General features: G+C 46.5%; 1 protein-coding gene and 2 long non-coding RNA genes across 10 annotated transcripts in view; 1 reads left to right on the top strand and 2 right to left on the bottom strand.

Moving 5' to 3' along the window:
- Positions 1 to 27,956, top strand: part of LOC310706058 — a 346,770-nt gene that overhangs the window by 141,106 nt on the left and 177,708 nt on the right. For all 6 annotated transcript variants that reach the window (XR_014525607.1, XR_014525608.1, XR_014525609.1 and 3 more), the window contains exon 4: positions 21,271 to 21,436. This is a non-coding gene — a long non-coding RNA (uncharacterized lncRNA). The remainder of the gene's footprint in view (positions 1 to 21,270; positions 21,437 to 27,956) is intronic.
- LOC310706065 overlaps positions 1 to 27,956 on the bottom strand; it is a 49,783-nt gene that overhangs the window by 13,724 nt on the left and 8,103 nt on the right. The window contains exon 2 of one of the 3 annotated variants that reach the window (XR_014525624.1): positions 8,250 to 8,297. The exons of the other annotated variants lie outside the window; for them this stretch is intronic. This is a non-coding gene — a long non-coding RNA (uncharacterized lncRNA). The remainder of the gene's footprint in view (positions 1 to 8,249; positions 8,298 to 27,956) is intronic. 3 annotated transcript variants of the gene reach the window in all.
- SOX1 (SRY-box transcription factor 1) lies at positions 17,812 to 21,262 on the bottom strand. The gene has a single exon (XM_083501280.1). The coding sequence runs from the start codon at positions 20,314 to 20,316 to the stop codon at positions 19,138 to 19,140; it is 1,179 nt and encodes a 392-aa protein (XP_083357406.1). The 5' UTR covers positions 20,317 to 21,262; the 3' UTR covers positions 17,812 to 19,137.

Genomic DNA, 27,956 nt, shown 5'->3' with positions numbered 1-27,956 from the left:
TCCACGCCGTTGAGGACCATCGACTACTAACTAGAGGACTCCTCCCCCTCCCATGGTGTTATCCCCTGTGGCTGGAATCCTACACACACTTCCTCGGAAGTAAGACCCGGTGAACTAGATAGAACTTGTTTCTGAGTAAACCTGAGTAGACTGCACGAGCCCTAATGATTTCAGTAAAAGCGTTAATTAAACACGTGCTCAAATCGCTCCCACTAAAATCAATGGGGCTTACGAATGCTTAATTTTGATGACATGTTAATGAGTTTTCAGCTCCCCCCTCGCATTTACACAACAATGCTGTTTACTTGGGAGTGAGGACCACTCCGTTCAACGTGCCTTATCCCCAGGCGAAGAAAAAAAAAAGATTTTCCCACTTCCTTGGGAGTAAGCCTCGTTGAACTCATTGGGGTTTACTTCTGAGCAGACATGCTCAGGACTTGGACATCGGAATCCAACGGCGGCGAATGTAAAGAGCGTATTGAAGTTTGGAAGTAAAAATAAAATTAAAAAGATGAGCTTTTATGTTAAAGACACAAATAAACAAGCAAGTCCAAACTGCGAATTATTGCCACTTGAAACGATAGGTGCACAAAACCTTCCGTTCTCTACATGGTTCACAGAAACTATTCCATCCCCGGCGTCTTTCTGGCAAATAAAGTTTCCACCCTGCCCCTCCCCCCGCCACCTCTTTTTGGAAGTTGGATGTTCTATTTTCGACCGTGTTGCTTCTTCCAACCATTCTCAGTGACAAGTCATGAGGATATGCAGTAATTCAGAAATTAGTGAAATTTTATTCTTGGTGGGGGCGTTGGATTAAGAGGCTGGGAGAGTGTGAAACAAGTCAACGTGTAATTGTATGATAAGGCTCTCACGAGGAATTTATTGGCCAAGTTGCTATTTCTATTCCTTCCTAATCTCGTTTAGCACATTCATTCTCTGCAATCTGTCTCCATAATCTTCTGTGACAGAATGGCAGCCAATGGAAGCATGCATGTTTGGAGAGAAGAGAAAATATGCAGAGGCGTGATAAACTGATGCTAATTATCCATATTTAGGACACCGAGTGCAGAAGATCAAGGTTTACAAATAACAAACCAGAGCCAGTGATGATGGCTTCCTAGTGTGGAATATATTGGAGGGGACAAGATAAGGGCTTCACATGCAGAAGAGATTTATTGGTCAAAGGGTTCACCTTCCACTTTTCCACTTTTATATAGCAGTAAATTATTTAGGCTAAATTCACCAGAACATTACTCTTTTATTTGGCAATGTGCCATGACTTGCTCCTTCTTTGTGTCTTTTCAATGCAAATCCTTGTAGTGTAACATCAGTTGATAAGAAACAAATAATTGAAGTAATAGGTAATTCCCTTTAAATTGTGCATATAGGACAGTGAGGTAATCATCATCTAATGGGAAAGGAGGGAGGGGGGAAAGGGGGCTGAGTCCGAAGGATAAAGCAGATAGCTGAGAGTGAAACACCACCAAATGTCGGCTGTTCGATGACATTGGTGGCAGCAGCAGCAACACAGGGGGAGGAGGAAGGGCATCTGGGTTGTGTATAAAAACAATTTTATGTTGCGACTTATTTCCAAAGATGTCTTTTCCTTTTTCATTTTTTATATAAAAATAGCTATTTTTCTCCCAAATTCCTGGAAAGAAAGGGGGACACACACAAACAAACACACACACCACATTTAAATTAGGAAGTTAACTCTAATTTTCTCCCCCTCCCCTAACTCTCCCTGCAAGTCAGCTGGCTGAAATAAATAATACAGGGATTCAATTTGGCAATATTTGTGCTGTATGGTTGAGAGGTTAGCAGTAGTGATCTTAGTACTTTGCGATAATTGTGTTGTACATTTTCCAAAATGCTTCAGCAACATGAGAATAGTGTTGGCTGGCAACGGGTTCATGGGTTTGTGTGAAGTTATTTGTTTAGACACACACACACACACACACACACACACACACACACACCCATTACATTCTTATGTGATGTCACTTGATATATTTCTCCACACCCCCCAAAAAAGCCTTTATCTCTGTAGAATCTAGCTAGCCTTTCACGGTTCAACTTGTATTTTATATTTCTATTAAAATCATATGCCACCAGCTCGACTCCAAAATCCAATAGGGAATTTATAGTGGTTAAAACTGGCATCATTTGGGTAATTTAAAAGGAATTGACTGGGGGGGAGTTCTGCACCCTTCATCCCACTGAAGTCAATGGCACAACCCCCATTGATTATATTGACTCTAGATTTAATTCTCAATGGTGTTTTAAGAAAGTCATTGTATTTTGTTGGACATTTTTGAGGTGTGTTTCTATTTTATTAGATTGCATCAGCTATTTTGTTTTGTGGGTGGGGAAAAAAATTATTTCAGTAATAGATCTCAGTTTCTCTTTAGTATCAGTGGCAGTACTAAAACAGTTTTATGGCTAATTAGACTGTTATATCCTTGAAGCCTTCACAAAGTTGCTATTTTTGCTGAGAAAAGTAAGCAAGTAACTTGTGCTGCTGGGACAAAAAAAGAAAAAAGTCAGAAAGAAAAGGAAAGTTGTGAGTATCCAAACTTAAGAGATTTGGAAGGCTCCTTTGGGGTAAATCTCACTGTGCGGAGTGATTATATTTCTTCCGCAACTATTGGGAAGGTTTGGCTCATATATCTACAGCTAGAATGCTAAAACCATTTCCTTTCTTGGCAATGATGGTGTGCAGCAGTTTTAAGATCACAGGCCCGTGCCTTAATTTCTTTCATTCTTCTTTTCTTTTAAAAAAGTATCTGTTCACTTCAGTTTTCTTTTAAATGACACATTTTAATGGGCTGCCATTGTTTTGAGGGAAGGGGAGGAAGAATATCTAAGCAAACCCCCATAAGGGACTCCTTCTAATCATTCACTACTCATCCTTGTCTCTGGCCTTGGAGTTCCTGGCTACACCATTGTCCTCAGCATATTTTTGCTCTGGATTCTAAAATGAGCCATAATAGCACCCCAAACAATGAAACGAATGTGACTGAGCCTGTAGATTCAGGCTGCATACACCACCTCATATTTAAAGCACGCTTTAAGCTTTCCCCACAGAATCCCCAGAGTTTATCTCCACAGCTACAGTTCTGTGTGCCCTTAACAAAACTACAGTCCCCAGGATTCTTTGGGGAAAGTCATGTGATTTAAATGCACAGTGTGCATGAAGCCATAGACTTCAAGTACGAACCCCTTGGAAGAACTAGGTGTTTGAATGGTTTATTCTAGAGCAAGGACGGGGAATTTATGGCCCTGTGGATGTTGCTGGACTGTCTCCCATCAGCCTCAGCCAAAATGGTCAATAGTCAGTGTTGATGGCAGCTGTAGTCTAAGGACTTCTGGAGCGCCACAAATGTCATGATCTACATGTCGTCTCTCCAATGGTGCCATTTCCAGGCAAGGAGGCTACACATTTCTTGGTAGAGTTGGGCTCCTGTAATCTGAGGTGAAATAAAGTATCCTCTGGCAGTGGAAGATGATAAAAATAATGGGGAGAAGAGGTTATTGGTTGCATATCCCACTCCCCAAAACCCCAATCCATTATAGAACACCTCCTGCTATCCAAAATAATGTTTGTAGCAGCATCAGCTTTTGCCTCTCTTTATGCTAGGCCAGAGGTCTGCAAACTTTTTCAGCAGGGGGCTGGTCCACTGTCCCTCAGATCTTGTGGGGGGCCAGACTATATTTTGAAGAAGAAGAAAAATGAACGAATTCCTATGCCCTACAAATAACCCAGAGATGCATTTTAAATAAAAGGACACATTCTACTCATGTAAAAACACGCTGATTCCCGGACCATCTGCTGGCAGGATTGAGAAGGCAAATGGGCTGGATCCGGGCCCCGGGCCTTAGTTTGCCTACCCTTGGGCTAAGCTAAACAACAGAGCAGATAAATACCCACTGGTTGCTTATTTAGCTGAGTACCACAATGGTCTCTTTCTACACAAAAGTCAAAGACCAGAAATTAACTGTGAAAGCCAACAGTAATGAGGGCCTGCGCTCTGAAATATTATCTCCAGGTTATCAGGGCAGTGTTGGGTGGTCTATTAGGGTGAATATGACACAGCCCTGCCTGCTTTTTTTACTTACAACCACTTAAAGGGGGGCTTTCTGCCCCACCAGTCCCAAAGCGACCCTCTGCCACTTCAACTTGGACATCTTTGGTAATACAGGACCTTTGAGAGTCATATCTGTGGGGTATCCAGAAAGAGCACTCAAGTCCAACTTTAGAACGGGCACTCAGCAGAATGTGAATCCATCAGGGAGGACTTCCTCTCAACCCTGTGGGAGCCAGTTCCCCCTGGGTGCAGTTGGGTAGAGATGGGTGTCATTTATATAAGAAAGGCTCTCTCTTGCTCCCATCTCTCTCTTGCTCCCATCTTGTCGCTTGCCATCATCATGCATCTTCTACTACTGTAAGCCTGCTTCCAGCTTGCTACTGTATGTGAACTATAAGTAAACTCTGTTTTATTCTAAGAAGGTTATTATTGTTTTGAGGGGGATAAAAGGAAAATCCAGTCTGCCTCAAGGCGTCCTGTATTGCTTTATCAAAATAAAGGCTGTAACCAGCTGAATCAACAACTTCCTAATTTTGTTGCAAAAGGGGGCGGGGACTCGTTTAAACTCACAAACATGTGTAAGGAAGGATGATACCTAGCTAATATATCCTCTCCTCATTTCTATACGCATCCCTACAATGTCTCCTTACTGTAATCAGCTTCCCTTTCATCATGCCATGTAACGTGAAACCTGAAGCCAGACCTAAAAACCCCCAAAGCGTTAAGCTTCCACCTCTGAGGTTCTGAAGCCTATGAGAATGCTTTGCTGCCCTCAGGCATCCAGGCAGCAGAGGCTGTTCGATTAGGGTGGTTGGGGCTGCACCAACCTCAGCCCGGCATTACCTGCTGCCTTCTTACTTAAAAGCAGCCCAGGAGGTAGCAGCGCCAATCATCTTCCTCCCCCTTCACTTCAGCTCCTTGCACAGCTGATCAGGGGAGCAGATAGGGACAAAAGTAGAATGAGCTGGCACTACTTGCCATTGGCTCTGACTATGCCTATGTTTGCCCTTCTTTCCTCCTGGAGCTCTGGAATAATGTGATAAAACTATTGTGCTCGTTTTTTGACTTGCATGAGGGTGAAAGACTTAAAGAGAAGCCAAAGGCACCGAACAACCAAGGTATTCATCACCTGATAATTGCAGGGTGATCTGCTAAATAACATGGCTACATACATTTTCATCCAGATCGACAATCTAGTTATGTCTTAATACAAGGAAGAATATCCATTGTTAGTTATATTCAATGTAGACCGGCTGAAATAAACAGACGTCTACGGATTTCAGTGGGTCCATTCTGGGTATAACTTATTTGGGCTATCACCCAATGACCCAGGCCTAATTAGCACCATAGTATTGTTAAGGAAGGTAGGAGAGGATATATTGTTTTGCTATTATCCCTCCTCACTCGCGCCAGTGAGTAAACAGCAGAGCACATTCCCTTTGCAACTTATTGGAAGCAAGCTGATGATTTATTAGAATCCTTTAATTAAGCAATCCAGTCTGGATTGTCCCTGGTAAGTTTCCCCTTTATTTCCCTCTTAAAATAATAATAACACAACACAGTTTTCTTTAAAAGTAATAATAAAGTTTTGCTCACGTTCAGTTCACAGCAATAATCCGAAGGCAGGCTTTATTTGTGGTTACAGTGAAAAGAAGTCTGAGCTACATCTCAGACTTTCTGCTTATGGGCTCCATCCTATGTGAAGGTTGAGCCATGCACTTGCTAAGAGCCAGGAGAGCGAGAGTCCAAGAGTAAGAGATGGTTGCATGGCCAGTCCTTTTATCTGGTCAGCTAGGGTCATGCCCATCTACCTGATCACACACAGGAAGAGGAGGCTCCAGAGCAGGTATGACAGGAAGTCCTCCCTGTCTGGAGCCACATTTCCCTGTGTGTCCATTCTAGGCAGCAGGAAAATGTTGTTCTTGACTGCTCTAGTAATAATACATCCCACAAGTATATATCATATTTATATTGAGCCATAAATAATACATTTAAATTTTTTAAATATTTGATCTTGTGATTTTATATATTTATTTTTATTTAAATTCATATACTGCCCTTCATCTGTAGATCTCAGGACAGTTCACAACATAAAAATACAAGATTAAAAAAAACATAATAAAAATAAGAACAAAATCAAACTAATAACTCCCCCTCCCCCTAACAAGACATTTTAAAAGGTATTGGATATCTATCAGGCCAAGCCCTGGTTGAAGAGGAGCATTTTTGCCTGGTGCCTAAAGGCGTATAATAAAGGCACAAGACTAACCCCCCTTGGGAGAGCATTCCACAAGCAGGGAGCCACAACAGTAGAGGCTCCTTCTACTGTTGTTGCCCTCCAGACCTCTCATGGAGGAGACACACGAAGGGCCACAAAGGATGATCTGAAGATCCGGATAGATTCATATTGAGAGAGGCGGTCCTTGAGGTATTGCATTCCTGAGCCATTTAAGGCTTTATAGGTCAAAACCAACACTTTGAATTGTCGGAATTGCATCTTTCTTTTGCATAACAAATAGGATTTGTTGCAACCAGAATCATAGAATTATAAGGGACCATGAGGGTCATCTAGGCTACTGATCAAACAGGTGCTGAATAACTAACTTTATTTCCTCATAATTTATCAGAAGCTCCTAATTTTACAGATTGTTAGGCATAGTCAAACAGTTTGGTCAGTGGATTCAAAAGGGATTAGCTTTGGTTAAAGAGGGAGGAAAGTTATGAGGATCATGCTCAGCGTATGAGCATGATGCCTTCCAAGTATGTGATTGCGTATGGGCCTCTAGCGAATGATCCATCCCTTTGTATAACCTACTTACCAGGAGTCTCCCCACTCTCCACACTACTTATTTACAAGGGTCAAGCAGCATGCAAACAACTTTCAGATCACCTCAGATACTTAGCTTCTCAAACTCACACCCAGCAGCCAGTCACAAAGGGCTGTTTCATTGGTGCTTGTTCACCTTGCAGTATGTCTCCCAACTGAATGTGCAAACTGCTTCTACTGAAACACATTATAAAGTTTGAGAAGATATAAAGTTGTACCTTGGTTTTTGAACAGCTTAGTTCTTGAACGTTTTGGCTCTCGAACATCGCAAACTCAGAAGTGAGTGTTCCGGTTTGCGAACTGTTTTTGGAAGCCAAATGTCCGACAGGGCTTCCACGGCTTCCGAGTTTCCTGCAGCCAATCAGAAGCCGCACTTTGGTTTTCTAACATTTCGGAAGTCGAACGGACTTCCAAGGTACGACTGTAGTGAGGTAAGAAGTGGTTCCATTTGGGTTAGCTGATGCACACATGCAAATCATCACTTGGTGCTACCATAGAATTAAGGATATGCACTGCATGTATGCAAGGGACGCGGGTGGCGCTGTGGTCTAAACTCCAGAGTCTAGGGCTTGCTGACCAGAAGGTCGGCAGTTCGAATCCCCATGACAGGGTGAGCTGCCGTTGCTCGGTCCCTGCTCCTGCCAACCTAGCAGTTCAAAAGCATGTCAAAGTGCAAGTAGATAAATAGGTACTGCTCCAGTGGGAAGGTAAACGGTGTTTCTGTGTGCTGCTCTGGTTCACTGGAAGCAGCTTAGTCATGCTGGCCACATGACCCGGAAGCTGTACGCTGCTTCCCTCAGCCAGTAAAGCGAGATGAGTGCCGCAACCCCAGAGTCGTTTGTGACTGGACCTAACAGTCAGGGGTCCCTTTACCTTTACCTTCCTGCATGTATATGTGGCAAACCCCAGCCTCCCCTTTTAGTACCCCAAAATTAATTCGCAGGACTGACTTCCCAGCAGTTTATCAGCTAGGTAAAATCACCAGGACAGCATATATTAAAACATTTCCCATTGGATGCTTCTGATTGGAGGCTGCAACTTAGGTTCTGCCGTGTATTGTGCAATCTGGGGCAGGAGGACACATTCCAAGCTCTGTTGACAACATCCCTGTTAAACTGCACTGTTGTTAGCTTGAATCATATGCCCGTCTTTTTCAGTCTCAAAGCATCAAGCTTAAATGTTTTGTCAGAAATGCTGGGAATTGCAGAAAGTGACAGGGATTTTGCCTTACAGCCGTGCTGTGGCTAGGAGCAGCTGGATTAGAACAAGGAACTATTTTGCCTATTAACTATTGACAGCAGTAATCTACCCAGGGAATGATCCCCATGACATACCTTTGTGCAGCCTTCCTTTAGCAGAGGTTTCTTGATCCAACTTCCAGACTGAAATATTATTTACCACAAAAAAATAAGAATTAAAAAAAAATTGGCACTGGCTTTTCGAAGCAACAGTCTCCAAATTACTCTTTGGTATCTCTCACGGCAGACATTCTTTCCAAATCCCTTATATTCCAGTTGTATTTACCTAAGCTAATGAGATATCCCTGGTACAGCACAGTAATTACTCACCTGTGGCTTTGGCATGACACCAAACAACCTCCTCCCCTTCCCAGTGTTTTGGGGGGGATAGAAAAACTGACTCTCCCTCTCCATGGTTTCAAGGCCTGCTTGGACTCACTTTCCCCCTCCTTCCCACAGAAAGGGATTTATCCTGAGGCTGTGTGGATTTGGATAAGGAAAGGAGAGGGACTTAACAGCTCTTCCAGGCTGCTTTACCCTGCTTTCTGGGAGATGTTTTCCTGCAATTTGGGCAACATGCCCCCTCCCACCCATACTTTGTCCATTCAGCTGCCTTCCATAGCATTTTAATTTTGTGACTGCATTGGTCAGCAGTTAAATGGAGGTGCAGAATATCAATGTTAGCGGTGTTGTTGAAGCCAATAAATTTGCTCAGAGCTGCATGTTTGCTTCCTTTTACTGCTGTGGTGACTGCAGTATCACATATTGGCCTGCATTCATTAAACTGTTTACACCAGAGTGACTCCCCACACATGCATGTTCATTGATAGTGATTCTCAACTAAAGGGGTGAATCACCTCCATTGAAAAGAAACATGGCTGGAGATCATGTTTAGTTATACAGAAGCTCTGTCTGCAGGGGAGAAGGGAGTTACTACTGCAATGGCTCATTCACACATGTGGCTCATTCACACATGCAAGATCGTTTCATGTTGGAATCATCTGGTGACGAAGAGGCAACTGTAAAAATCCGTCATCCTTTGATGAATCATCCTTGTCTTTGGTATCCTCAGGCAAATGTCCCTTAACCAATGGTGGCTGATGCTAGCAACTTGGACAAGTAAACTCATTTCACCTAGAAGGCCATTCTTTCTCCCACTGACCTCCAAAACGTATCTACCCAGCTGTGCCCAGAAATCTTTTAAATGTGTACCAAGTACAGGTACTTGGAACCAAAACCTGGTCTACAACTGCTTTAGAATGAAGTGGGAATGAGGTGGCAAAATCTTGAAGTGGTAGAATAGATTGTGCCACTTTAAACTATAGAATCTTAGAGTTGTGGTGTTGGAAGGAACCACAAAGGTCAGCTACCACACAGCCCCCTGCCACACAGGAATCGCAATCAAAGCATCCATAACAGATGGCCAGCCAACCTCTGCTTAAAAACCTCCAAGAAAGGAGAGTCCACCACCTCCTGAGAGAGTCTGTTCCACTGTTGAACAGCTCTTACTGTCAGAATGTTCTTCCTAATGTTTAGTTGCTCCATCTTCCATGTGATCACCCTTAGGATATTTGAAGATGGCTATCAGATCTTCTTTTTTTAAAAAATATTTTTATTAATTTTCCATCAAAAAACAAAAGAAACATATAATGCCACATTAAAACTTTCACATATTTTCCCTTTTGGACTTCCTTCAGCCTCTCTGACAATCATCCAAATTCAACTTTTTTAATTACACATTTCCTAAATTTGCTATTGCCTTTTAGCATATCCTTTCAAATTTGCTTTTCTTTTTTACAATATTTCTCAAACTTTTACAGAGCTTCTTGAAATGCCACTAGCATTATTCTCTCCTCACTGGCTATCATATCTTCAAGGCTAAACATGTCCATCTCCCTCAACTATTCCTCATAAGCCCCCCCCCAACCCCTTTCATTCTCTTTGTTGCCCTCCTTGGTGCATGTTCCAGCTTGTCAATATCCTTCTGAAATTGTGGCGCCCAGAACTAGACACAATACTCCAGGTGTGATCTGACCAAGGCAGAATAGAGTGGTACTATTTCTTCCCTTCTACACTTTTGTTGTTATTGGCTAGGCATGGGTGTCACATATTTGAATATTCTGCTATGTGAAACGCAAAACCAACCCCCTGTACGTTGAAAACTAACACAGCAGAGACGGGGCTTTCTCCCTAATCTGCTAATTTCAGTTACTTGTTTTATGTAGGGGGAGGTTTAAAGAGAGGCAGCCCCACTCATTGTCTGAAGTACTGGATTCTACTCTGGCATAGCATCTCATTCTGCTTCCTCTGTAGATTACACTTCCATTGCACTCTTTTCAGTTCAACACCACTCTTTGTTTGGTCTCATTTTCCTTCATCATGCTGGCTCTTAACTCTAACTCTAAAGTCCAGGAAGTGGCATAGAATATTAAAACTTCTGTACTATATCAGGGTGGGGTGAGGGCCTTCTCAGTGGTGACACCACTCTCATGGAATAGTCTCCGCAAAGAGACTTACTCTCCTCCATATTGTATTTTTGCAGCCTTTTAGCCACCCAGGCCTTTTAAATAACCTGTAATATTAACATCTGGGTTCTCAATATTTGGTTGGTGCTATCTTGTTTATTTCTGCTGCTAACAGGTTTCATTTTTAATCCTCTGCTGGGAAGGAAAGGTTTTGGTTGGTTTGTTCTTATGCTGCATTTTTTTTTTTTTTTTTATGTACAGTACTTGCATTTTAATATTGTATTTGTGTTCTTTTATTTCTGGTCAGCCACCTAGAGAAGTGTGTTATTGGCAGCCTATTCATAGATAGTAAATAAATAAATATTGTAGGGCCCACCATAAATCATGATTTGCCATCCTTGGAAGAGAAGATGGCTGCAATAGGAAGGGGGAATTTCCTCACTTCCTCAGCCTGGTCCTCCAGGTACTTGAGAATGTAATTTTGCCTGCAGGACCATCATTACCCTCTCAGATGGTGTTCATTTAAGCAGAGACCTACAAGGTTTGTGTAGAGAGTCAGCCTGCCATCCAGAGCAACAGATTATTGAAAAAGATGCCAGTTGGAGGCCTCAGAAAGTGGAATTACTATGAAGGGATTCCATCTGAAATGGTCTCTGGCTCACCTTATGTAATAATAAAAGTAGCCTTTAAGGTGCTATCTGACCCTTTATTACCAAGCTAGAGGACATACATTTAAAAAAACCCCAAAACCCACCCAACTTACACTTTTATCTAAGCTTCCTCAGGAAAAAATTTTATTTGTGACATCTTAGTTCTAGCTTCGTAATCACTGGTTTTAGGAACGCGTGTGAAGAGAGGGGACACCCACCATTTTAAAACACTTTCCCCACCCGGACTGCCTGAAGGCAAATGGTGGGCGAAAGAGCGTAAAAAGGGTTAATTTAACTACGCTCGGGGTTGCATAAACCTGAAGGGGGAAAAGTGTCGGAGAAACAACTGCCGGCAGTGGCACTTTCTTACACTTTCTTGCCGGCACTGCGCGTCCTGCAAGGTGGCAAGAACAGCGGAGGCGCGCTTTGCGGCTAGAAAAGCGCAGGAAGGCCCGAGAGGTCTTCTTTGCGCACCCTTTTGGCGTGAGAAAAGTCTCCTCAAACTCTGTCCCTTCCCCGGGGATCCCTGCCCAAAAGACACGAGGCAGACAGAGGTCAGGACTGGCGGGTTTGTCAGAAGATTCCACCCAGGCTTCAGCAGCCTCTGTTAGACTTTTTTTGGCCTTGTTTGATCCAGCGATTTGGACTCTCTTTGGAGCCTTCTCATGTGCCCAGACAAGAGATCCCCGCTGGCCTCCCCCAAGACAACCACCCTGGTTATTCGACGCAAATGGCAAGGGAACCAGGGACCTAGCCAGGGGGGTGCAAGGGGGAAGGTACACTCCCCCAAAGCCAAGTAAACAAATAAAAATAACTAACTAACCAATCCCGTCGCCGATAGCTCGGCTCTAACCCCCCTCCAACAAAAGTCCTTCTCCCACCCCAAAAAATCCTGGCTAAGCCCCTAAGGGAAACTGTTTCGTTTCTGGAAATGTCTCCCCCGCCGACACACACACTCCAGATTTCCCGCCTTATTGAAATAGGGGGCCCAGGACTAGCAGAACATAAAAGAGATAAAATTTATATATGGGGGGAAGGTAGGTTATTACTTGCCAAAGACCACCCCTCAATTATAGAAACTTCCCAAAGTCTCTGATATGTTCCTGCCCTCGCCCTATTATTATTATTATTATTATTATTATTATTATTATTATTATTATTATTATTATTATTATTATTATTATTATTATGTCTCCACTGATGTCTCTTTCTAGAGAGTGATATCCTTATACGCGGGACATACATTCGTGTCGATGTGTTTTACATTCTAGGGCGAGAGGTGCACTCTTGACGGCCGTGTGGCCTTCGAGGGATAACTATTCATACGCGCTGAAGAATGACCCAAGCATAGCTGAATCAGAGATGGCAGGCTGTGTCGGGGGGCAGGGGTGGGGACACAGTGCCCCCCCCCGGTGTCGTTGGTCCCACGACCAATTCGGGCGGGGGGGGGTAGTCCAACAATCTGGAGGGCTACAGGTTTCCCAACCTGGTCTGTGGGGTCTGATGAGAGGAGAAGCCTGTTTCTCACTTGCAAGCCACCCTTGAGGCATAGCACGTGTGAACTCGCGCTCAGCCTTGTCGTGCTTGGAAGAGGGGAAACGTGTCTTGAATTCCCTGCTCGGCCATGTCTCTCCCTCCCTCGGCTCTCGGGGTTCCTGGGAGAAAGCAGGCGAAAGAGGAAGCTTGGAAAGGGCCACAGAAATTAGCTCTGCGTGAATAAGATGGGTGCTGCCACTCCAAGTGCGGGGCTACCAAGCACCAGCCGCCTCCGTGCCACATCCAGGCAGGGCAGCAGCCCAAACGCCTGCGCCTCTTTCCCGCCAGGGCATGGCGTCTCCTCCCGGTGGAGCGAGCGCGCCAGAGAGCCGGCCTGGGTCTTCCTGGCTCAGTCCCCTGGCGAGCGCAGCAGGGCGCTCGGGTTTCACTTGTTGCCGGGCAGGCCGCTGGCAGCAGCGGGAGCCATCAGCGCTTCTCCTGCCCGGTGATTGTAAATAGGTTTGACTAGCCGCTGATCCCGGGGTCAGGGCTCTCTTCCTCGCTTAATCCCGCGCTCTCCAAACACACTCTGGCCTCTCCCTTCCCCTCCCCGCGCAGGACTCCCCTCTCCTATTCGCTCCGCTTCCCTCCACTTGGACGGCCTCCATCCCCACCCGCTTCTGTGACACCCAAGGGAAGGAGCTCCGCGCCATCAGCTTCGGGGGCGCCGTCCAGCCCTGGGGAGCCCAGGCGGGCGCTCCTCCTCACCACTCCCGAGAAGAAAGGCCTCGTTTTTGTAGGTCCTCTGGAGAAAACGAGGGGTCCCTAAACAAAACAAAAACTCCACCTTCATCTACACAGTGTGACTAAACTACACTAAAGCATGGACCCCGGGTGGGGAGGTGCAAGGCAGAAAGGAGTAACTAAAGAGGAACGGAGGAGAACCGTCCAGGACAAAAGCGAGTAGGGCGAAAATGGAATACTTGGTGTGTGGTTCTGGTTCCTGAAGCAACGCGCCCGTGTGTGTGTGTGTGAAAGATCTTTAAGACCTAAATGAGGAAAAGGAGGACGAGCCATAAGGACCCTCTGGAAACCGGGGAGAAAATGAATGCAAGTGAGAAGCGCTTAAATCGACGTGAACTGCTGCCTAGATCACAGCGTTAAAGATGCTCGGCTTCCAGTTAATTGCTGTTACAGTGCCATTGAAAGCCATAGCTTCAGGTCTTTTAGTTTCCGGGGGATTCGCTCGAAACTAACTGTTGCTGTATGATCAGCAATCGGGTCCTTCCCCCTCCCCCCTGCGCCCCTTGTGCCCAAGTCCCAGCGCCTGAGCTCACACGTGCACCCATCCGGCCAGACCTCTGGGACGCGCGAAACTGATTATCCCGAGAAGGATAAAATGCCGACGGCGGGGAATGGAAGAAGGGGAAGCACTAAGTTAAAGGGGAGGAAAATCCCAGTCCAGGAAGTCCAGGATGGCTAGAAAAATAGGGATGGTTCTCTGGAGGGAAAGGGAAAGGCCTGCTTCTCCAGGAAAGAAATCCCTAAAACGAACTTACTGGCACGGCTTACAAGTCAGTCCCTATCTGGCTCTTGCCGGGGTAAAAAGAGAAACAAGAGGAGGGAGATCTCACTGCGCCATAAGCTGAGTTTTTTCCTCCCCAGAGGCGCCTGCTTCCCCGAGCAGGTGCTGGTGGGGCAGAAGTGACTGCAACTAACAAACTCCCAGAGCCTAAGCGGTGAGCAAGAAAGAAAGAGGAGTTGGAAGCAAGAATTAGGCATAGGGTGAAGTGCGGGAGACTCTGGGAGGAAGAGTAAAATAGGAGGAAGTGCCTCCTAGGCTCCTCAGTTAAAGCGAAATGGGGCTTGGCGCGTAATAAAACAAAATAGCGCTAATACAGTATAAGGTAAACCGATTTCTCCCACTAAATCACGCCACGCCGGGGAATCCTGGTGTCACACGACGCCAGCTTCCTTCCGACGCCTTTTCTGGACTCTTGAGCTCCCACTTATCTGGACTCTGAGCAACTCCGTGGGCCGCCTTGCCCCTGGCGGAGGGTATGGCATTGGGGACGGAGAGACAACTGACATTGCGCGCAGAATTCAGCCCCCCCCTTCCTTCCTCTTGTTCTTCTTCTCAGGGGCCTGATGCGGCTTGGCGAGAGAGCTGGGAAAGGGCAGATCGGTTGCCACCAGCCCCCGCCATCTCCCCAAACTGCTCCCCCAACCGCAACGGCGTCCCCTGGGGGCCCATTGTGCGAGCGTGGCGGCCCGCGAGGCCTTGGGGCCGGCCCTTCACGCTTCTCTGAGCAGATCTCGGAGTGTTCCCGCCTCCCACTTGGCCAAGATAAGATCTGAACGGGCCAGGGAGGGCCCAGGATGCGCACTGGTCCATGGCCTTGCTGGACCTCCTCCTCCTCCTCTACTGGGGGGAAGGGATGCTTGAAAGTAGACTTGCTGCTTGTTTTTGGGAGAGGTGTTGCCAGTTCTAAGCACTCGGCGGAAACAGAGTTGCCACCCCAGCCCTAATCTTCCAAGCCAGCGCAAATCAGCAGGTCAATGCCGAACGTTTTGTGATTTAAGTTCTGGGTTTGGGTGTTCTTTTGGCTTCTCCCAAAACCCTGGAGGGAGAGGGGGGAAAGGCTAGATGTAGGGGTACTAAGCGGCCGGCCAGCAGCTCCCTCAAGCCCTCCATTCCACATCCTGTGTTTCGCTCTGTATACACTTTGCTAAGTGTATCTGGAATGACCTCCAAGCAGTATTGAAAACGGTGCGTTCAGTATAAATGAAATCTTCCATACACCAGAAGCAGATCCGACGATCAAATCAGAGGGCGAACAATTCTCTATCTCAGAATGAAAAATAAAGCATTTAAATCAGGAAATCGTTTAAAACTTTATGTAGTTTTGCATATTAAATTATTTAGGCATGTGGCTTCCCAGGAGGTCTAATGATTTCTTCTTAAAAATAAAATAAAATTAAAACCCTTACATTTAACTGGTTGCGTTGTGGGGCTTTGAACAAGGTTTTATGAAGGTTATTATTTGACCTGCTTCTCCGCGGAAAGAAAAAAACAACAAAGCAAATACATGCACATAAGAATAACAAAAGCACCGAACAAAGTCAACTAAATGAGGATAATAATCATTCTGATTCTGGGTTATGGAGTGAGGCGCAATCTAACCAAAGACATTGATTTGATTGAGAGAGTTAAGCACACGTTTAAATCTTCAGCACTTAAACCAGTGAACATATAACGCATTTTAACTTCGCCTAGACTGTGTTGCTAATTATTATAATAATAACAAGAATAATAGTAAATTTTGAAAAGTTTTGTTGCAGTTCATTTGAACATGGGTGTTAGTTGGCACGAGTTAATAGTAGCGCTGTAGGCAATAGGACACCGAGGGTTAAGGGGCAAGCAAAATGACTTTAAGAACTCCTCTCCCCAAACACAACAGAGAATGTGAAGTCCTTTTGGTACTCCTTCTGCCTCTGCCCCCCCTCTCTCTCTCGCTCCCCCTCCCCCGCCCCCTTCCTTCCAGAAAAGTTGTTGGCGCTATTTGCATGCAAAGAGAAGCGCAGATAGCTTTCACAAATACCTGGTGGTTTATTACATTTCCAAAAATCAGACCTCTGTGTGTGACAACAGCCAGTTAAATGAGTGGTAACTGGAAACCATAAAGGATTATTCACATTTCATATATATGTATAGAAATTTGGATTGGCACACACACCTCGCCAACATCTGTGGGCGCATGTGCATCGAAGAAACGGGTATGGTTTTTCACCGATGCCCGGTTGCTGGTATTTTCCTTTGTGGCAAACCCCTTATTAAAGATTGAGCGGGAGAGGGAGAAAAATGAACAAGTCCAACATCGATTGGATTGCTGTAAAAGGGCAGGATCTGATACAAGTAAACTACACACTCGCCCAAAGAGCGTGGCAAGAGTTCCCACCCAGCTTTCAGACGCCGGTCTGCAGAGCGAGGGAGTCAGGAAAAGAGGGCCTAGCAAAATATCAAAAGGGGTGAAAGGAAGGCTAAGAATAAGTTGTATTACAGACACCAACAAGGTTATTTGGGAACGAAGGTTGGCGACCACTTCCAAGGATGAGTAATTCAAACGAATATGGAAGGCTGAGAATGGGGAAGTTAATCCCCATAAACCATTTCTAGCAGAGACCGAATAGCCCAGCCTACAGGCCTTAAGAGATCACGTCGATAAAAGATCCATTGAAACCCAAGGAGCTTACTTCCAGGTAATGTGTTTGGAGCATGTAAGGAGCAGTGTCTGCCATCTGCGGGTGGTTTTACTCTGGAGTAACCTGGAGTACGCCCAAGGACTTCAAAGAAAACCAACGGTGGCTGCTCCGGGGCAAGTTTTTTTCCGTAGCTGCAGCCAACTGATATACATAAATGAACACAGGGAGCCAATTACTCATTTGCTTTGCTCTAAGCTTTGTTTCCGCTCTGGACTTCACAGAGTCCTCTCCCCACCCCCACCCGCCCGCCTTCGTTCAATAGCCATAAATAAAAAAGCTGAAACAATAATTGTAAAATGTAGCCTAAACTGTGTCTTTACTGTTATATCAAGTTTAATATCGACTTCCCACTTCAGAATCAGGCAACGGAGAAAGTCACTTTAAATCAAATTTCTATGCAATTAAACAACATTATGATATCCGTACAAACAAATGCATCATTTTAGTGTAACAGCATTCACGGTTCAAACAAGGTTCCTTGGTATTCCGAAGAAGAGAAGACAGTGCTGGGACAAGAGATAGACTCCCCACCCTACCCCATCCGCCCAAAATTGTGGCTTTGTTCAGGAACAGTTTTTATGGTAGTTTTTATGTCTAATCAGTATTCAGCATCATAATTGTATCTAGCCTAAACATGGTGAGTCCAGTAATGTTGGAGTTATATCTAGCCTTAGGGCCCAGAAGGGGGAGAGAACCGTCCAAACCTATTTAAAACCGCTTCACTAACTTAAGACAGAAAACTTAGTACTGTAATCTAGATGTTTCAATAAGCCCGTGCCAGAAAAAAACAAAATAAACAAGGAATGCTATGGAAAGTATTTTAATCGGTCGCCTTCCTTAACAATACTCAACAGATATTAAAATAATATCCAAAAACTACACCATTAAAAAAAAACTTTCTCCCCCTTTTTGTTGTTGTTCGCGATCACAGAAACTCTGAAAAGTCTAAACCCAAATAGGGATTTGTGTGGTTGCTGATCTTATTATATTTCACGTTATATTTATACATATAGTCAATTTCCAATCTCTAGTTTTTAAGGCATGCCATGAATTAGTACATTTTGGATTTACTGGTTGCACTTTCACTTTGAAATTGATATAACTCAGAATCGAACGCATCTTTAGAGTTTTATTTGTTTTCCTTTTTTAGCGGAAACGCCTTTTTAGTAAACTATATACACATTTATGAATTCCCTTGTAACGCCTAAAATTAATTAAAATTATTCCACAATGCATTTACAAGAAGAAGAAAAAATACAAAAAATAGTTAACAAAAGAAAAAAAAATGCAGACGTAATAAACATTTACAAAATCCAGAATATTGTTGCTGGTTGCAAAAAAATAAAATAAAAATGTTTTTATAAATAAACAAAATAAGAAAAAATAAAGAACCCCGCTTCGTAAGAACTACAAAAAGAAGAAGAGTTTAAGCGTGGTTTTGGATTTGCATCCCTTGGTACTGTGTTATAAACGAGAACAGTTCTCCCCAACATCTTTGCTTTCCTTAGGCAATAAAAAGTCTTCACAAGAAGCGGCTCAAAGAGTGACCAGTTAGTGCTTCTGTGTGGCAGAAAAGTTGGCGTCGCCTAGATCTTCGAATAATTAACGATTATAGTTATGTCTGTCTGTTTTTTTTGCCCTCCCCCCGCTTTAGCAAATATAAACGCATTGTGGCTCCTGGGTGAATGATAAATACTGTACAAAAAAAAATCTCAGTTAAAACACAGACGGTTTGTCTAAAACCCAACAACAACAGAAGGAAAATATAACAACCCAACTCCCCCCCCAACCCCCAGTTTCAGAAACTAGTCCTTAGGGTAGAGAGGGAGGGACTGGGGGGGGCTGCATTAGAGCAATCTGTTACCTTCTCTCTTCATTATCCTCACCATTAGGAATATTTGTTATTATAATTATTATGATCCTTATTACAACGTCATCAAAACATTTCCTCTCTCTTTCTTGTTGTTCTGTACAAAAGGAAGGGGGCGGCGGGGGTGGGTCTGGGAAGATGGGCAGCAGTGGCGGCGAGGGGGACGAGGGGGCTCCCAGGAGAGAGCGCGCGACACCCTCCATTGCGCCCCCGCGCCCCTTGGCTGGTCCGTCCGTCCGTGCGCCCTTCCTCCCCTTGGCTCAGATGTGCGTCAAGGGCACCGTGCCGTTGACCCCCGTGCTGGCGCTCTGATAGTGCTGTGGCAAGGAGTGCAGGCGGCTCTGGGCAGCGGCGGCCGCCGCCGCGGCTGCTGCCGCCGCCGCCGGGTCCCCTCCTTCTCCGCCGGGCAAGTACATACTGATCATCTCTCGCAGGTCCCCAGGGCACGGGGCCCGCGAGTGCGCCGAGGTGACGGGCGGGCTGACGCTGGGCTCGGACTTGACCAGGGAGCCGAGCGCGCCCAGCGCCCCGGACGAGGCGGCCGCTGCTGCCGCGGCTGCGGCCGCCGCCGCCGCCGCCGAGTTCTGGTGGGGTTGCGCGCCGTAGGAGATGCCCCCGTAGGCCGACGGCGAGGCGCTCATGTAGCCCTGCGAGTTGGAGATGGGGCTGTACTGGAGGGCGCCCATGTCGTAGCGGTGCATGGGCTGCGGGTTGTGCGGGTGCGGGTGGTGCGCGTGGGCGTGCGGGTGGGCGCCGCCGCCCGGGTGCTGGCTGTAGGCGAGCTGCGCCTCCTGCATCATCGCCGCCGCAGCCGCCGCCGCAGCCACCGAGCCCGGGTACGCGCCGTTGGCCCAGCCGTTCATGTGCGGGTAGCCCCCGCCGCCGCCTCCTCCGCCGCCGCCTCCCCCGCCGCCGGGGCCGCCTCCGCCGGGGCTCTCCAAGCGCTGGCCCACGCCGCCCGGGCTCACGCCGACGCCCATGGCCACCGGAGGGCCTCCGCCGGGGCCGCCCGCGCCCAGCAGCCCTCCGGCCAGCGAGTACTTGTCCTTCTTGAGCAGAGTCTTGGTTTTCCTCCTGGGCCGGTATTTATAATCCGGGTGCTCCTTCATGTGCAGCGCCCGCAGCCGCTTGGCCTCGTCGATGAAGGGTCTCTTCTCGGCCTCCGACATGACTTTCCACTCGGCGCCCAGGCGCTTGGAGATCTCCGAGTTGTGCATCTTGGGGTTTTCCTGGGCCATCTTCCGGCGCTGGCCCCGAGACCAAACCATGAAGGCGTTCATGGGCCTCTTGACCCGGTCTTGGTTAGCCTTGGGGCCCCCGCCGCCGCCGCCTCCTCCTCCACCTCCTCCTCCCCCGGCTCCGGTTTGGCCCGAGAGGTTGGTGGTGACCTGGGCTCCGCCGGGGGAGTGCATGTCCGTCTCCATCATCATGCTATACATTCGCGCAGCTTTCGGGGGCCACCAGGCTCCACAGCGTCAAAACATAGAGCGCAGGAAAGCGAAGAAGCGGCGCGCCGAGGAGAGCGCACGACCAGGAGGACGAGTCCGGGCGGGAAAGAGGAGGTGCCGAGGAGAAGTAAATTATATAAGAGTTCACCACGACGGTCGAGAGCGAGGAGGGGTGGTGGTGCTGGGGTTGGGTGGGGGAGAAAGTTGTTTTCTTCTTGAGCTCAGAGAGGAAAGCGCGAAAGCGCGCGCGCGGGAATCTCCTCGGGCGGGCAAAACTTTCTCCCTCTCCAAGAGTGTTGCGCTCCGGTTTCTGGTCCAGCTGGATTCAAAAGCGGCTCAAACAGGTGCCGGGCGGAGGCTCGGGGGGAAGAAGTGGAAGACGGCGCCGGCGAAGAAAGTCTGGCCGATCCACTTTGGCGAGGAGGTGGCGGGGAAGTGCGCGCCCGGGCTCTCTCGTCGCTCTCCTGCGTCCTCGGCTCAGCACACGCGCGCCTCTCCCTCTCCCGCACACACACACGCGCACACGCAGGCAGCCGCGCTCCCCTCCTTCTCGCGGCGGCTGAAGTGATCTAATGCGCGCGCCCCCCCTCTCTCCGCTAACTTCCACAGCGAAAGAGAGAGAGAGAGTTGAGGGAGGGAGCGTGTGTGACTCGCATCCGCTGGTCCCAAGTGAACAGAGGCGAAGAGACAGGAAATCCCCCTCCCCCTCTGCCGCCTCCACCACGCGTAAAAAAAAAAAGCGGGAGGGGGGGAATAAAAGAAAGGAGTAATTAAATCACAAGAAAAAGAGGGAGGCGGAGGAGGGGTGAGTGAGGGAAAAAGGAAGAAAATAGTAAGGACGCGCGGGAGGGGGGCGAGAGCGAGGGGAGGGGGGAAAGCCAAGAGCTCCCAGGCAGGCAGCAGAACTTGCACAGTAATTTGTTCTCTGTGGTTTCCCTCCTCTAGCCCGGGAGGAATCGGGAAAGGAGGAGCAGCCGAGAGATACCACGAGAGAAGAGCCCAGCAGCCATACACCGCGCACCGAACGGGGATTAAATTAGTTTGCCTTGGCCAATCGGAGCGCGCCGGCGGGGGATTATTTGCATGGCGCACTGAGGAGTGACGTCCGGAGGTGAGAAGTACAAACTATTATGGAACTGGCGGGGAAGGGCGAGGGGGGGAGCAGGGCGGGGATGGGGAGCCTTCGGGGAGGGGCCACGAAAGGGGTCACACACAACCACCAGGAACGCGGATAAATAATAAAATAACCCGAACCGAACTAAGCGTCTACTAGGAAGCAAAGGCCGTAACGGCGAAAATAAAATAAAATTCCGAGGGCATATATATGTCAATTCGAACCGGTTCAAGATGCGCTTCACCCCAAAAAGATCATTTAAATTTAAATCGCGCGCACCCTGGTGTCCGCCTGATCTTCTGGAACTGTGGCATGTTTAGCTGCAAAGAATTCATTTCGGGGGAGGGAACAGCAGCAGCGACAGACGTTTTTGGCACCGGCAGAAGTTATTTAGTTTTTAAGCTACTGGACTTTTTCAACCTTGTAAAATTTCCTTGCTGCTTCTTCTCTTACTTTCCTGTACGGAACTTTTTTTGTTTGTTTCCTATGCCTTTTGTGTTTGCTGAGAAGGAATATAATTTTCCGCTAGTGTATCTTGACGCGCAGGTGTTTTCTGGGCGGGTGTTGGGAAAGGCAACATTTTAATAAGCCCTCAAGATTTATCTGTGTGTAAGAATCTCACCAAAAAGACTCTCCGATCTCAGCTCACTTGGAAGAAAGTTCTATTGAGATCAGTGGGACTCTACTTTGAAGTAGTATGAACAATGACTTATGGTATCTTAAAGATTTATCGTGGCATAAAGTTTCGTGAGTCATGAGACAATGTTGGGCAATTTTTAAGGTGCCACGAGACTTGTCCTTGGTGTTCTGCAGTATATAACAGGGTTACCTCTCTGGAAATGCTTTCAATTTAATATGTTTAGGATGGGGATGCGTGTCAAGTTTAAAATCTGAAATCACTATTTATAAAATGTAGTAGGCTGTAGTATAAGTTGCTTTGAAACTACACTATAAAACATTCAGGTCGGTGCTACCCATGTTTAATAATAATAATAATAATAATAATAATAATAATAATAATAATAATAATAATTAATTTATACCCCGCCCTCCCCAGCCAAGGCCGGGCTCAGAGCGGCTTACAAGCCGTTTACTCAGGTGAGTTCAGCTAGCCCCATTCCCAAGTAAGGGCCTAGACGTTGAAGCCTAACTAAGAATATTTATTGTCATTTATGTCCCATGGACATCAGTGTGGTTTACCTTTGAGCAATTTTGGAACAGGGTGTTTAAGAAAGATACTAATGGAAGGGGGGTATTTAAGAAACGTAATGCTCGTTCTTGTACTTCTTGGCCCTCAGTGAAGATTTCTCAACTTCCCAGTAGGAGACAGGTCTACAAGTAGTGAAGATTGTTTTAAGAATGGAGAACTGAAGCCCGATATCCTAGCACAATGCTTGGAACAGAAGTTCTTTCCTGAAGATGTCAGTGGAATTTGCTTCCTTGTAATGTGTGCCAACCTAGTAGTTCGAAAGCACACAGTGCAAGTAGATAAATAGGTACCGCTCCGGTGGGAAGGTAAACGGCGTTTCTGTGCGCTGCTCTGGTTCGGTAGAAGTGGCTTAGTCATACTGGTCACATGACCTGGAAGCTGTATGCCGGCTCCCTCGGGCAATAAAGCGAGATGAGCACCGCAACCCCAGAGTCAGTCACGACTGGGACCTATTGGTCAGGGGTCTCTTTACCTTGCTGTGTGGCTCAGATTACAGGCATTGTACCTACAGAAGTTGATGAGAAATCTGTACAAAAACCCATGGGTTTCCAGGCGCCCAATCTCAATCAACAAACCCCTCCAGCTGACATGCCATGTAAAGGGGACTGTCCTGATCTTAGAAGGAAATCCCAGTGGAGATAACTCTGTGGGTCTTTCTGGTGCCTGCCTGAAATAGGGGGCAGGACTTAAATAGATCAGTTTATGTTTCTGCCACACATTTTCCCCGCTTTTGGAACTGATTCATGGATATATTGTTCCAGAATAGATAAGCTTTAGGATTCCACAGCAAGGTCTTGAAATATATGTAGCTAGGGAGATCATTCTCCCTCATCTGAATATGTTTCTTCACCACTGTTGACTTTTGAGAACTTCTGGCCCCCTCTAAACCAGAATTGTACAACAAACAACGCTTGAATTGAAAATAAAACCTTAAGCAGATACTTCCGTTGAATAGGGTAAACTGCACTTTTCCCTTGACTCCACGGTTTTCAATGTTTCCCCCCGCACCCTCTTTATTCTTTATTTTCCCCTATCATGTATATAAGTAGACCTGCCAACTGATGATAACTTAACTGAAGATGCATCTTGTGGACTCTAATCCATGCCACAATACATTTGTTAGGATTTGTTGGGTGTTTATTTCAAGAAGTCAACAACCCGACTGTGTTGCCTTTGCTGCAACAGAGCTATCAGAAATGCATTGATATGTTATGCTTCCAAGCGTGGTAAGAGACTGCAATTAAATCAGTCGCAGTTACTTTATATACCAGTAAATATTCCAAACGCGTAATAACCAAATCACCAGCAAAAGGTAATAGACCGACACAACCTCTTGACTCCTTTTCATAGAAGGACACGCTAACTAATCCCCAGGGCTGCGCCCGTCCAATCTCTCTTCGCCGCCCATGTCTTCTGCAAAATGTTTAAACTTTAAAGGGCTTCTCTTATAATGCCTACGGCCATCCTTTCATGCTGCCTGTCATCTTCATTTCACACGACTGGACGCTAAATTGCCAAAAGTGCATCTTAAAAGTCTGGCAGGTTCTCTTGAGGTATTAGCTTTCCTGGGCAACAGTCTACTTCATCAGATGCAAGAGTACAGACCTTGGAAGTAGCGCAACATCTGTTTAGCAGGCGACTGCGCTTTCTCTCGCCTCTCTCACCGAGGAGGTCCACAGTAAAAAGCAACAATTAAAAATAGTAGAAGGAAAATGAAACAAAGCAATAGACTATACAGAAACATGAAATAACTGCGAACTCATTCCCTAACGTTGTTAACACCGGTCTACATTCACAATAGAATCGAGGCCATCCATGGGCTCAGAAACTGCTAACCAGGTTATGGCGTTTAAAAATCAATATCTGAAGCTAAAGAAAAGGGGGGAAAAAACAACTCGCGGAATAAGACCTGGCACACCTCTTCCCCCTTACACACTAAAGGTATGGGGCAGGCCCCCTTAGGTATAGCGTGGTGTAGTAGTTAGACTAGGACCGGGGAAACCTGGGTTCAAATCCCCACTCAGTCATGAGGTTCGCTGAGTGACCGTGGACCAGCCTGCAAGGCCAAAACCACTTCAAAGAGAACAAGATCTAGATTTACACGCGATGGCTCAGAAGATCGAGGAGAACTTGGTGTGGCGCTGAAGTTTATCCTCTGCAGCCAAATGCCGCTCTAGTGCAGAGGATAAACTTCTAGCGGAGTATTTAACACAAGGTGCCACTAAGTGTGGGTGTTGTTTTTAAAATGTCGCTATTGAACTTGCTACTGCCACTGCCTGAAACGGGGCATGGAGAAGTCCTCAAGACCTTGATTCGAAGCATCCTGAGATGTCTGGTGGGAGAGATGTCTGGAGAGTCTGGTGGGAACCACATTAGACAGATGTGGTCAGGGCAGAGATGCCACCGGCTCTCTTCAACCCACCTTGTAGCGTGTGTACGTGTCCGTTGAAAGAGATTTGAAACAAACGAACAGCTAACTAAGGAGTGGAAAATATTTTTTCCTACTTTTGAACTTCGGTAGCCAATCGCAGATAGATTGCCTAAGATTTGACATGAGAAATGCAGCAATAAATATAGAACAGGATTTCTAAGTGGCCGTCTCTGTCTCTGTCGTTATTCACTGAAAGGCTTGTCCTCTTTGGGCAATTGGTGTAGAAGTTGTGTAATAAATAATAATATTTAGCAATTGTTTAGAAAGTATTGAGTGCATTTATGGAGCAATGAAGCCAATGTCGTCGATGCAAACACCCACTCATTCCATCAATGTAAAGCGATACAGGACGGAGTCCAATCTAACCCACACAGTCTTGGAAGTAAACTCGCTCAATAAACTGGGCTTAACTTCCGAATAAACATGCCCACAACTTGTTTATTGAGCAAAGTGCGTCTCTCATTGATCCTCACAACAGGCTCATGAGGTTGTGAGACAGCCGCCCTTCCCGTTTTACAGACGAGAAACTGAGACCCGAAAAGTTACTGACAGAGCGAAGCCAAACTGCCTGTTATCTGGCTGCCCCGTGTAAAATGGCCATTCCCTGAGCATTTACTTCGAAACAAGGGTGCCAACTAGAATAACAAATGGGGGTGGGGGCGCGGCGGCAGGTAAGCACCGCCTTGCAAAATCTCTCACAGGATGCGGCACACACACATCTGAATTCCCATAAACTTTTGGGGGGCTTAGCACCCTCAAATATTTTATTGGGGGCCCTAGGAGTTGACTCATATGCTTCGAAAAATATTATTAAAAAGCACGGAACATACTCTTGAGTAAGCATGCATGCATGCGACCAGGCTGCAGAATTCGGCCATTCGTTTATCAATACGGATACCTGGCATTACCCCCAGGCTGCCTTTTGAGTCAATTTAAACTCTTAAATAACATATCAACCAACTTTCCAATGCTGGCAGTCAAAACCTTTGGCGTGGTAGAGGCTACCACGGGGCCAAAGATAGCAGCGCTCACCTTGGATGGCTGCACGTGTCTTTTTGCTAAGCGGCAGGGGACTGACAGCTCTTGCGCGTGCCAAGTACGCAGCCGGTGTCGTGTGGCGCCTGGTGCCGAGATCCCTACACGGGCAAGATCCGAATGCATGGGCAGTCTTTAGACCTGCCTTGGAAGCAGTGTAACTTGCTCCTGTAGAAAAGTGGTCCACACCATCCGCACGACCGTGTGTGTGTGTGCGTGTGTTTGTGTAGGGCTATTTGGCCCAGGACCTTAAGCTCAAAGGTGGCCTCAGATTTAGGCACGTTAAATTTTGGGTAAGTTTCCCAACTTATGTTGTTTATGCACATTGGACCAAAATGCGACACACACTTTCTCAGCTTGAAAAGCAGGTGCTGATTGTCTCTGAGGTTTCGCTCTGTTTTGGGTGCTTTTTCCCGCTGCTGCCATCTTTGTTTTTATTATCACAGAATCATGGAATTGTAGAGATGGAAGGGACCTGTGGATCATCCTAGTCCAAACTCCTTGCCATACAGGGATAAGCAGCTGTCCCATGCGGGGATCGAACTTGCAGCCTTGTTCATTATCAGCACCACGCTCTAGCCAACTCAAACCTCGAAACAAAATAAAAAAATTCCTTCCAGTAGCACCTTAGAGACCAACTAAGTTTGTTATTGGTATGAGCTTTCGTGTGCATGCACACTTCTTCAGATACACGAAAGCTCATACCAATAACAAACTTAGTTGGTCTCTAAGGTGCTACTGGAAGGAATTTTTAAATATTTTGTTTCGACTACGGCAGACCAATATGGCTACCTACCTGTAACTACAAATCAAACCTGGAAGTGACTCGGGCCTTTCTAGACCTCTGAAAGGGCCTGACCACCCGTTTGTAGCTGGAGGAGTGCAACCTTGAGTTTCAAGGCTGCGATCCTGTGCATAGCTCCCTCCGAGTGATCCCCCACTGACCACGGTGAGGATCCGTCCGGTCCTGGAAGGGAAGGGCCGGCGGAGTTGCGCAAGTGCCTTCCACCTTGCATGATGACTAATCCATCAATCCTGGCGGCTCAACCCAGTGACCCCCCCCCGCTCCCCGAAGTCTAGCTGATCTGGTGGGGAAGATATTTTTGTTTAGATGCCTGCAAAGAGGTTCGGGACTGACCTGCAAGCGTTCATTTGCCGGTGGTGTCGCCTGGCTGTTTCCAGTGTGTGGCCTCTTCACAGTGAAAGAGCCTACAAAGTTTCAACTAGGGGGCACAGCCAGGTGAGCCCCCTCCCCCACCTAGAAGGAGAATATCCTTCTAGGAACCTACAGTGGCTAGCCAGGTACTGGCTAGGAATGCTTTAAAAAGTGTTTCTTTTCTTTTCTTTCTTTTTTTAAAAGAAACCAAGTAAGGTGATGTTATGCCAGATGTGCCTATCTGATGAAAACGACCGTTTGGTTTAATTTAGAGTTAGTTTATTAGGTTTACATATCGCTTCACGCAGCCAGAGGCGCCTGGGAGCCATTTACAGTATTAAGATGCAAAATTCACAACCATTTAATAAAGCAGTACATTAAAAACAACAACCCTAAAAGAGCACAGAATATCCACTGGCGGAACAATTCTGGTGGCTCAAACCAGAATTTGGTGGGTACTCCCAGAAAAAGTTCCATCCGAAATGGCTAGCCAGCTCCTTGTGGGGATTGCTTGGTGGCGGTGATTTTGTTTGGCCCTGGGCACGAGGCAAATCCTGTCCATTGCGAGTTAACTGCTCTCGGAAATGGAGGCCTCCTTTAGGTCCAGATAAATCCAATCCAACAATCAAATTCGGGATTGTTCTCAGGGTTTCCCTGGAACTTTTAGCGATACTGTTGGTTTGTG

This window comes from Podarcis liolepis, assembly GCF_965112155.1.
Source record: "Podarcis liolepis genome assembly, chromosome: 4".
Taxonomy (NCBI): Eukaryota; Metazoa; Chordata; class Lepidosauria; order Squamata; family Lacertidae; genus Podarcis; species Podarcis liolepis.
This window is presented reverse-complemented; position numbering and strand designations above follow the sequence as displayed.

Coding starts and splice junctions, on each gene's coding strand:
- SOX1 (XM_083501280.1), bottom strand. CDS start 20,316: ATGTATAGCATGATGATGGAGACGGACATGCACTCCCCCGGCGGAGCC.